The 11,189-nt window shown below is 60.3% G+C and overlaps 1 protein-coding gene across 2 annotated transcripts; it reads right to left on the bottom strand.

Annotated features, from left to right (window-relative positions):
* Positions 1-3,260: 3,260 nt before the first annotated feature.
* On the bottom strand, positions 3,261-9,499 carry CDK2AP2 (cyclin dependent kinase 2 associated protein 2). Of its 2 annotated transcripts, none has more exons than XM_075929132.1 (4): positions 9,362-9,499; positions 4,701-4,801; positions 4,484-4,616; positions 3,261-3,639 (listed from the first exon to the last, which is right to left on the bottom strand). In XM_075929132.1, the coding sequence occupies exons 2-4, from the start codon at positions 4,713-4,715 to the stop codon at positions 3,572-3,574; spliced, it is 216 nt and encodes a 71-aa protein (XP_075785247.1). In that variant the 5' UTR covers positions 4,716-4,801; positions 9,362-9,499; the 3' UTR covers positions 3,261-3,571. The 2 variants fall into 2 exon arrangements, with proteins under 2 accessions (XP_075785247.1, XP_075785245.1); XM_075929130.1 differs by having other exon boundaries at positions 8,951-9,480.
* Positions 9,500-11,189: the final 1,690 nt, after the last annotated feature.

Raw genomic sequence — 11,189 nt, 5'->3', positions numbered from 1 at the left:
CGGGGGGGAGCGAGGGGCGGGGGGAGGGAAGCCTAGGGGGCGGGGCGGGCGGGAGCCGAAGGGGCGCGGGAGAGGAGTGGACCAACGGGGAAGGAGCCGTGTGGGGGGAGGGAGACCGAAGAGCTGAGTGGGAGGGGGGTAGAGGAGGAGGCTGGGGGGCGGAAGGGGAGGGAGCCGTGGGGGGGCAGGCTAGGGGAGAGCTGGGGGCAGCAGGAAGGGGAGGGAGCCGAGCGCAAGATTGGGGCAGGGGAGGGGGGAACACGAGGAGGGAGCGCAGGGGGCTGGTGATGGCGCTGTCCCTTCTTCCGTGGTTGGCTGGTGGGCTAGGCTGGATCGTGATGTTCCCAGTGAGGGGGCATCGCACCTGGCCCAGGGACAGCGCCCCAGGAGCCCAGCCCGGGGAAGGGGGGCCTGACCCTAATCTCCCTCCCCACATTCCAAGCAATCAACATCTGAGCTCCTTTAAGAGATCAGCGTGCCATCCTCTCTGCCTGTGACATCACAGCTAGTTGCCATGGAAACAGCTGTGACATCAGAGGCCAATGACATCAAGCCCAAAAAGGGAATAAACAGCTTTGAGGACGGGGGATGAGATGAACGTGACTCACAGCATCAAGCCGCCACCACGAGGGACTGTCCTCGCTCTTGGCTCCCGCTGCCAGTACCCCTTAGTCCCCACCCTGCAGCCCCGTTATCCTAGCTCTAGGCACCCCCCAACTCTTCTGGTGCCCCCAAGCCTGACTTCAACCACTCTCTGCTGGTAGGAGCTTTGTGGCACACAGCCCAGCCCATTTCCTGTCGCAGACAGTGCCCTGTGCCAGCGGCTTGGTGGAGGGTTTAGGAGCCCTGCCCTAGCACAGATAGGCAGATTAGACATCCCTGTGCCAGGGGCCAACAGGTCCTGTCTCTGTCCTAGCGGCAGAGGCCAAGCCCCTTGCCCACAGGGACCACTGGCTGCTCTGGCCCTCTGCAGTGCTCAGACCCAGCTGGGGTCTGGCTCAGTGGGGCACGGCAGGCAGAGCTCTGAGGGTAAAGCAGGAGGGCTGGAGCTCAGAAGCTCTGTCTCAGAGGTGGTAAGGTTGCATGGTCTGCCCTGAAGGAAGAGTGGGACCCCTTGCAGGCCTGGCACAGTGAAGGGCTCCTCCAAGGCAGTGTTTTAAAGCTAGCACCTAGTACAGATCCATTTCAAGCTTGCCCATCCCCAGTCTCCTCCTCCCCACTCCCCAGTCCCAGCACCGTTCCTGGCCCATGCACCGAGCTTGCATCCCCAATGCCCAGCCCATCTCACCTAGCAGTGCTCCACAGGAACCCAGCAGACTTGGTCTTGGCTGCATCTCTGCCACGAGATACCAGTGCAATTCTCCATGCATCAGCCAGTTCCCCAAATCCATCCCAGGCTCACCAGGCAGATGGGGAGGTGTCAGGGGCTAGAACTACTCAAAAGCACAGCCATGCCCAAAGAGCCCTGCTGTGACCCTGACACTGGGCCCAAAGGCTGGGAGTTTTCTCAGGAAAGGCCTGTAATGCAGAGGCCATGGGCCACTGACACAGCATTAGATCCATTAACCAGACTGGCAGCACCTGGCTCTGCATGGCTCACACAGAACTGTGGAGGGAGCAATCGTAGGCAGAGATGCCAACCTGCCATGAGCAGAGGAATTCAAGCTCGTGTTACTCAGCAGTTTGAGCTAGTCCTTGATGCCACTGAATAGCCAAGCTGTCATCAGCAGGCTGGGGGGGGGCAGAGGTCCAGACTCTGGCACAGAACAAAATTTTTCCCACAATCTACTCCAGTCTCTGATATCTTGCATCAGTTTTCAAGACAATCATCCCTCTGTACAGCACTTTTCGTTATTAAAGTCAGCTCTTTATTGGGGCAAGGCCATGGTAAGGAAGTGTTATGAGGAGGAAATAACAAGAACTAGGGGTCACCAAATGAAATTAGTAAGCAACAGACAAAAGGAAGTATTTCTTCACAGAATGCACAATCTGTGGAACTCCTTGCCAGAGGATGTGGTGAAGGCCAAAACTATAACGGGGTTTAAAAAAAGAACTTAGGTAAGTTCATGGAGGATAGGCCATCAATAGCTATTAGGCAGGATGGGTCCCTAGCTTCATGTTTGCCAGAAGCTGGGAATGGGCAACAGGGGATGGACCACTTAAAGATGACCTGTTCAGTTCATTCCTTCTGCAGCACCAGGCACTGGCCATTGTCAGAAGACAGGACACTGGGTTAGAAGGACCTTTGGTCTGACCCAGTGTGGCCCTTCTTAGCAAAAGCCGAGAAACCCCTTTGAACAGATGATGGCAGCAAGCTCCTTGAAATACCTGTGGCCTGAACGTGTAAGCAGACACTTTCTGAAAAAAATAATCTAATTAAAATCCATTTTCCCATCAAAACCACTCCCACCCAGAGAGGCCTAGAGCCCTAGGGAAAAGCCAGAAGGAACCACAAAATCGTCTGGTCTGACTTGAGTATCACAGGCCACCATCCCCAGCCTTAATCAAACCACTCCACATTTGGACCAGTCCACCTGGCTTCCACTGAGCACAGCAAGATTCAAATCAATTCAGGCATGAATGTGGATTTCAGTGCACTTACAAAATATGGGCTGTGAACCAGAGAGTGCACCTTACCCTTACCTATCACCCTGATCCCTTCCAGTAAATACTGTGCCCCCCTCGCTCCCCCACTTGCTCCACTGGAGCATGCACTTGGGCTGGGATTCTAAGGGCTCCAATGACAAGGCCAGGCTTGAGTACTGGACCCGCTCACACTGCTGGCAGGCTGGTCATGCTGAGTCAACAGAAAGCTTGGCTACGGCAGGGGGAGGCAGTGCCAGACCGCAGTGTGGGCAGACCACACTAGGAACGTGGGGGAGAGGGGGGTCGAGCAGCGCAGGTGCAACTGGAGTAGGACCAGAGCAGCTTCTCCCCGGTGCAATCCCAGCGCTGCCATGCTGCTCTCCCATCAGCCTCAGCAACTGAGCCATTTCCCCAAGCACACTCCCAATCACCAACTGGGGTGTGCAGCGGGTGGCATGGCTCCACATGGTGCAGTTCCAGGCTCCAGGTGCTGTGGCTCTCTGCAGATAGCCCCAGGGCATACAGCAGGGCTGCTGTGCACACAGTGGGTCTCCTGCCCCCAGTGCAAGGCAACCACCCTCCTGCGAACTGTGGCGGCTTCCAAGGCCCTGGGAGGCGGGAAGGGCTGGCTCCTCCTTGTCACAGGGGCAGCACAAACCACAAGGGCCAGAAGGTCAGAATCCCAATGCTTCCTTTTATTGAGTTATAAAAACAAAACACGTTATAAAGACGTGAGAAAAATCGCTGGCTTCTCTTCCTGGAGATCCCGGCAGCGTGGCCCAAGCACCAGCTTCCCCAGCGCTGACTGCCGGCAACAGAAGCATCCCAGCAGGACCTGCTCCTGATCCGTGGCTGCCGAATGGCTGAAAGGTCTGTGTGGGTTATGGCAGAGCCAGGTCTCAGGTGGGAAGGTCCGTGGGAGGGCAGCTCTCCAGGTTCTCAGATGTTCGTGGGTGGGAAGGTCCATGGGGCAGGGCAGCAGCTGTTACGTACGGGCGTTGCGCTCTGTCTCTGCCAGACACTCTCTCACCAGCGCCCGGGCGTGGATAATGCCTGCAAGGGGAAACCCCAAGGGAGCTTTAGACCTGCTGAACAGCCTCCAAACCCAGCACAGCAGGGCACATTGCCAGGGTCACACCTAGGCCTCTGCTGGGATCCCAGGCCTTCTGGAGGCTCTATGAGGTCTGGAATCAGCTCACGGCCAGGGCAGAATGCTGGAGGCAGGGTGTGAAGGGGAGTCCGAAGGGGAGCTTCAGCCTTGTGGGAGAGGCACCAGCCAGGCCCCCGACCTCCCGTCCCCTGCACAGGAAGGATGGAGCGGATCCCAACTCCACAGGCTTTATCTCCTCTCTCATGGCACTGCAGCCACTGGCACCTCAGGCACTGGCAGGGAGCTGGAGCCTTCAGTGGCTACCCAGGGGCACTCGGGGCTTTAGCTTGGGGGGAATGCATCTGCCCCACAGCCCTTTGCCTCAGAATCTGACATTGCATCCGACAGAGACACGCTCACAGGACGGGGCTGCCAATGCCGTTGGCAGGAAACAATGCCGGCAGCACGATGGTCCTCATGGAGCTCAGCAGGAACCGCCATTGAGATGGCGGGGCAGCCCGTCCCTCGCCCCGCGATGGGCTGAGACTCAGACAGCACTGCTGTGTCAGTCACACCCATGGCCGCCTCCCACTGCCCAACCCAGCAATGAGCTCAGGCTCTCTGCAGCTTCAGGCAGCAGCACTGCCCTGATCACATTTGGGGCAGGACCCCCAGCAATGGGCTCAGGTTCTCTGCCGGTCACACCCGCGGCAGGCCAGGCCGTCGGCAGGTGGCTCAGGCTCTGTGCCCAGTCAGGCAGGGTCGCTGCGTCAGTCACACTTAAGCCTGACCCCCGGGGCCTCGTACCTCGTTTCAGCCGCTCCATGGCACTCTTGCTACCTGCATAGGTGGGTCGAATCTCTTTGCCCATCTCCTCAATGACAGAGAGTAGGTCAGTGTACGTGCTCTGAGAGCCCTGGGAACCTGGTGGCTTCATGGCCTGCAAGGGGCAGAGAGATCATGAGGGGCCGGCTTTCCCCAGGTCATGCTAAGCCAGGCAGCAGAGGTGGAGGCAGCAGCTCACCTGCACGTAGCCCATGGACGGGGGGCCAAAGTCGTTGAAGAGGGGCCGGAAGGGGGCAGAGGCTCCAGGGATAGATCCGGATGGCGATGGGACACTCGTGGCTGAAAGAGATGGGAAGGGAGAGGTCAGGTTACCCTGGAAACAGCAGCCCTGTTCCCTCCCCTGTGGCCAGTGCTTCTAGCACACAGGGCTCTCCCAAGCTTGCTGTGGGCTGGAGATGCCAGCAAGGCTACAATGTCCTGTTTGTGGCACACGGGTGGACTGGCTCCACAGGGCTCTTAGTGGGGCAGGGCTCTGGCCCGAATGCTGCTGCTACGGGCTATCTGGCCTGTCATTTGCTGTCACCACAAACCAGTGGGGAAGATTCTGCTCCTTACTCCTGCTGCTCTAATGCCCCCCGATTTATTGACCCCCTTCCTGTGCAACAGCCCCGCCAGCTCCTCCAAGCTTGTCTAGTTGGGCTCCTACACTAGCACCAGCACCATGGTACCAAGGGTTCCGACAACATCCAGGGACCAAGACAGGCCCACAGCCTGGGAGTCCCACCTCCACGCAGCCTAGCCCCTTCTCCGTGGGCTCAATGCAGACTTTGACACTATGCCCTTCCCTGGATGCAGTTCCATCCACTGTTCTGGGGCGGAGAGGTCCGGGGCAGGGCTGAAAGGACATTAGGGCTCTCGCCCTCTCACTGTACAACCCTACTTGCTAGCTGCGCCATGGGCAGAGAGCCACTGACCTAATTCTGCCAGGTGCATGGAGCACCCAGAGCTAATCGCATTAACCTCCTCAGTGCATAGCACCCACGCACCCTGCAGGCCTTGGCCACAGGAACATATGGGTTTGTCTCATCTTCTGCGGCCCAGTGTTGCAACAAAAAAAAAAAAAAAATCTATCTTGGGCAAGAGCCGCCTCCGCCCACAACCCCGGCTCCACTGCCCCTCCTAGTCCCAGCCTGCACTGCTCCACTGTTCCCTGGCCCAGTACTGCCTCCCCAGGCCCTGCTCTAGCATGCTCTAAGCACAAAGCACTTCAGCTCCCACAGTTCACTCACCTTCACCCTGCTCTCTAGAGCCCTCTCAACACCACTTCAGGCTCCCTCAGGCCCCTCAAGTCTGGCCTCTGCATTGCATAGGCCATGGAAACCACCCCCCCCAGCCCATACTGTGTGGCTGTCGCCACTTCCCCTCCGTGTCCAGGCCCTCACAAAAGGGTCAGTGCGAGAGCTTCCCCCACATCACTCACTGTCTGCCTCACCAACTTCCCTCTCACTGTCAGCCTCAGCAACAAGCACCTCTCCATTTGCCGCTGGCCTGGAGGACTCCTTGTTGGACCAGAGAAGCGGGAGAGCCTTGGGTCCCTCATAGAACTGACTGTTATGTCTTCACAAAACATCTCTCCCAGCTGTCTGTCTGGCATTGGCATGAGACAAAATTGAGATCTTTTAAATCAGCTGACTAAGGCCTTGTCTACACTTGGTGCTACTCCAGAATAGCTGTTCCACATATGGATGCTCTTACTCCAGTTCATCTTAATCCACTTCCTATGCAGACTAAACTAATTCAGACAAGGCACTCTTGTTCTGAAATAAAAGCATCCACACATGTTCATCAGGGAGAGTTAATCCACATCCCAGCTTCTTCCAGGTTGACTTTCATGTGGACAGGCGCTAAGCTTCCCTTCCACGCCCCACAGCTGAGGATTCACTCTTTTGGCGAGGTCACAAGCCTACAGATTGTCCAGGGGTACAGAGAGTCTTACCAGAGAAAATGGAAGATGAGAGCTGATCATCTAACTTAAGTCCAACAAGCAGACCAAACCACCACTACAGTAGAGCTTTCTTAACACATCTGCGAAAGCCAACACCCCTCCTCCCCCCAACTGTGACATTTCCTGATTTTTGCATGCTTAAAATATACAGCATCTACTTCAAAGGAAGGTGCAAGATAGTCTGCAGCAGCAGTTATGGGAGAGCCTGCCCTATGGGAGATAGTTATTTAATGTTCTAATAAGACCTGGTTCTGGCAGGGTTATCCCCAGTTAAATATCTGAGCCTTTTCTGTATCTGGCTAGTGATCTCCTAGGGCAGTGAGTGCTACAAGCTTGATCATAGATCCCTGGAGTTAAAGCAGCAAGCCTGATTTAATGCCATCCAATGTCCATGTGCCTTAAGTTATGATACAAGGGAACTACACAGTCTTCTCTAGTCCATTCAGCATTTTGTATCCTTTCATCAGCCCTCCCTCTGCCAGGCTGAACCATCCCAACCTCCTTCCAGGGCTGAGAGTTTCTTGTCACTCATCTCTGAAGCCCTTCCAATTCTTCAGTGATGGGTTGACCAGTACCGCACATCATTTGCAAAGGAGGGTGCCCCATTGAATTCCAGAAGAGCATGCCAAGGAGTTCAATAGTATTCCTCCAGTCCATTCCTCATGCCCCCACCAACTGTGTTTGCCTCTCTAAGTTGCTGCCCAGCAAACAAAAGGAATCACAAGAGTCGTACTCAGCAGCTTGGTGAGTGGTGATGGTTAATATACAGCCCAGTGAAGTGGACAGTGAGTTCAGATTAGTCCCGCCAATGTGCATTACTTAGCATCTGTCCCCCTGGAATCCCATCTGCCACGGTGCTGTTTTTTTCCTTACCATGGCAGGGCCCCTCAAAAGTGCCCTATCAGCATGACTCCCACCCAGGAACAGAACTGGCCCTTATAGTGAAATTTATCTCATTATCCATGCAGCTTTTCAGCATTTAGGCTCCTATTTCCTTAGGAGGGAGTGTGCAAGGTTTCACAGTTAACCACAGAGAAGTCAGGAACACTCAGGTCCCAGCTGTGTGCACTACCCTAACCCTCCCTACCCAGTCACCTGTATGCAGAACAAGTCTGACTTCACAATCCAAGTTCTCAAACAACATTCGGTCCTTCCGGCTCAGAGGCTACAAACACGTGCAGCACCTACTACAGACCAGCAGGCTCTGAAGTAGGTGCCCAGCAGGAGACCCAAGTTCCACTCCTTACTAAGCCATAAACCTTGGAGAAGCCAAACTCTCTCCCTACCCTCAATTCCCCTTCTGTAAGATGGGGGGCACTTGTACTTAATTTAATAATGGGCTCTCGGCCTCAGGATGAGAAGTGCTACCTAAGGACAGAGCTGATCGATCACAACGAAAGGCGAATACACCATGTCAAAGCTCCAAGGTAGCAGACACAGACCTGCCAGTGATCACATCAGCTTTTCGGTCACACAATGCCCCCCTTGGGTATCCATTCCCAGTATGACACTGTAGTACTGAAGGAGCAGCATGTGCCACTCAGCCTGTGCCAATGGAGCAGGGCAGGGGAAGAGAAGGCCCTGCGGGTGGCAGCTGTGGCACTAACTAGCAGGGGGATTCAGGATGTTGGCAGGGAACAGAATTCCTGTGAGAGCGCACTGGCGAGAGGGGGCTCACCGGTAAGCGGTGCCCCAGGGCCCTCGGAGGTTCAGTTCAGAGACTGAGTGGGCAGGCGGCCAGTTAGGGCTGTTTGAATTGGGGCTGTTCCGTGTGTGGATCGGTCAACAGCAGATAGGGGTCAATTGGGGGGGGCTGGACTGGGGCAGGGAAAATTTAGGATACAGCTCCTTGGGGGGGGGGGGAGGGGCTGGTCCCAAGGGGGTTTCTCAGGGAGAGCGGGGGCGAGTCTCTCACTAGTGAAAGGAAATGAGGGCGGTCACACAAGGGAAGTGCAGTTCCGGAAAGGGGGGGGAGGGGCTGGTCTCTCTCAGTAGGTAAGTGGGGGGGGAGAGGAAGTCCCCTCGCGTGGGGAGGGGCTGTCCCACTCGGAGGGGAGGGGAGTAGCTCGCGGAGAGCAGAGGCAATTGGGGGGGGTCACGGAGGGAGGAGCAAGGGCTCCGGGGGGGGGCTGTTCCCTGAGGAGGTTACTCCGGGGGGGAGGGAGGTTCTGGGGGGGGTCACTCCCAAGGGATTTGCTCGGGGGGGGGCTGATCGCGAGGCCGGGGGGTGTCTCCCAGGGAACAGGAGAATTCGGGGGGGGGGGGGGACGATCCCGGGGGCCTGTCGCTCCCCGGCGGGCGGGGCTGTTTCCCGGGGGGGCGATCCCGGGGGGGGGGCTCTGTCGCTCCCCGGCGGGCGGGGCTGTTTCCCGGGGGGGGTGATCCCGGGGGGGGCCGATCCCGGGGGGGGCCCTGTCGCTCCCCGGTGGGCGGGGCTGTTTCCCGGGGGGGGGAATGACCCCGGGGGGGGCTCTGTCGCTCACCGGCGGGCGGGGCCCCGGGGGCGGGGCTGGCGCTGCTGCTGGTGCCGGCGGCTCCGGAGCTGGCGGGGGCGGGCGCGATGGGCTTGTAGGACATCCCCGAGTCCCCTCCCTGACGCGGCGCGCGGCTCCTGGGCGCTGATTGGCTGCGGCTCCGGCGCGGGGCGCGTCGACTCCCGGGCTGGCGGGAGGATCCCGCACGCTGCCGCCGATTGGCCGGCCGGCGAGGCTGCTGAAGCCGATTGGGCGGCCCCGCTCACCCCTCGCCGCTGATTGGCCGCGGCCTCCCCCGTCCCGCTGGGTCCCGACGCCGCTGTCCGGCAGTGTCCTCGCGCTGGGGTTGGGAGTGGGAGAGAGAGCGCGCGCGCGCGGCCCCTTCCCGGCCCCTCGGGCGCGCGCGTTTCTGGCGCTCACCCCTCCGGCTCGCGCCCCGTCCCTCACAGGCCTGGGCCCGCCCGGCCCGGCGCGCGCCGCTGCCGCCTGGCTCGCTCGCTCGGCTCGGACCCTGCGGCGCCCGCTCGTGACGCCTGCCTCCCGCGCCTGCGTCCTCCGCCCCCCTCTGTGACGTGCGCCCCGCGTCACGGCGCCCCTTCCCTGGCTCCCGTCTCTATGGAGACCAGCGAGACGCCCTGAGGCCTAGGCGCTCCCGGCCAGCCCGGCCTCGCGTGGGGAAGCCGGCGGGCAATTGCCCGCTTAGGGCGCCGCGTGGCTGGGCGCCTGAATCAGCCTGGGGCCGGGCTGGAGCGAATCCTGCCCGGGGGGGGGGGCTGCTGTCGTGGCCTGGGAGACCCATCCCCCCCCCAGCTGTGGGAACCCAGCAGGGCGGTTTTGCACCAGGGCCCGGCCCTGGGATGCTGCAGCGCAGGCCACAGGGGTCTGCGGGAGCAGGGGGGGCTTCCCTTGGGGGGGCCCAGAGGCACGGGGGGGGCTTCCCTTGGGGGGGCCCAGAGGCACGGGGGGGGCTTCCCTTGGGGGGGCCCAGAGGCACGGGGGGGGGCTTCCCTTGGGGGAGGCCCAGAGGCACGGGGGGGGCTTCCCTTGGGGGGGCCCAGAGGCACGGGGGGGGCTTCCCTTGGGGGAGGCCCAGAGGCACGGGGGGGGCTTCCCTTGGGGGGGCCCAGAGGCACGGGGGGGGCTTCCCTTGGGGGGGCCCAGAGGCACGGGGGGGGCTTCCCTTGGGGGAGGCCCAGAGGCACGGGGGGGCTTCCCTTGGGGGAGGCCCAGAGGCACGGGGGGGGGCTTCCCTTGGGGGAGGCCCAGAGGCACGGGGGGGCTTCCCTTGGGGGGGCCCAGAGGCACGGGGGGGGCTTCCCTTGGGGGGGCCCAGAGGCACGGGGGGGGCTTCCCTTGGGGGAGGCCCAGAGGCACGGGGGGAGCTTCCCTTGGGGGGGGCTCCCCATGTAGCTGTGAGACTGGTGGCTGGGGGGGGGCTGCCCCGAGTCGCCCCTGCCATAGGCCCCGGGCGGGAGCAGGGGGCTCTGCCCGGGGCTCAGGCTGCTCTAAGTGCCGGCGCCAACTGGCCTTTCGCCCGGGGAGCCAGTTGTGTGAAGGGCGCCCGGCGCTGTGAGGGGATCCCCCCCGGGCAGCCGCTCCCTGGGCTCCTGCTCTCGTTGCTTTGCAAGGCCAGCAGCAAACCCCTCTGCACAACAGCACGGGGAGGCACCCAGCTCGATCGCCTGCATGCGCCCAGAGCTACGCACGCGCCGCACAGAGAAAGGCGCCAGCCACGGCCGCCCCGCCTTCTACCTCAGGAATAGACCTTCTTGCCCGGCTCACGGTGAGCAGAGCAAATGTATTAACTGGTTCGCCACTCGCCACACAGGTGAGGGCAGGAGAAAGGTGAAGCATGAGCCAGTGTGGTCTGTTTTATACCAGGGGTGGGCAAGATCCAGGCTGCCAAGCTATTTGATCCTGTCTGCGGCCCACCCTGCCATGCCCCTGCCCCCAGGCCCGTCGGGACTTGGGGGTGGGGGAGTGCATGAAGTCTACTCTCCCTGCCACGGGCATGTGGCATCAGAGGGAACTGCCAGCTTTTCAAAACAGCTGGTGGTTCCCTCTGGACACTCAGTGCCCTGGCACGGCAGGGGGCCAAGAGATTTCGCATGCTGTCCCACCCTGCAGGGGGAATGTGCAAAATCTCCTCTCCCCCACTCCCTTCCCTCCACCGCATGCAGTGCCCAGAGGAAACTGGCCCTTCTGCCTAGGTCCTGCCCCTTCCACCTGATGTGCCAGCCCAGAAACC

This window comes from Pelodiscus sinensis, chromosome 4 (genome assembly GCF_049634645.1).
Source record: "Pelodiscus sinensis isolate JC-2024 chromosome 4, ASM4963464v1, whole genome shotgun sequence".
Classification (NCBI taxonomy): Eukaryota; Metazoa; Chordata; order Testudines; family Trionychidae; genus Pelodiscus; species Pelodiscus sinensis.
This window is presented reverse-complemented; position numbering and strand designations above follow the sequence as displayed.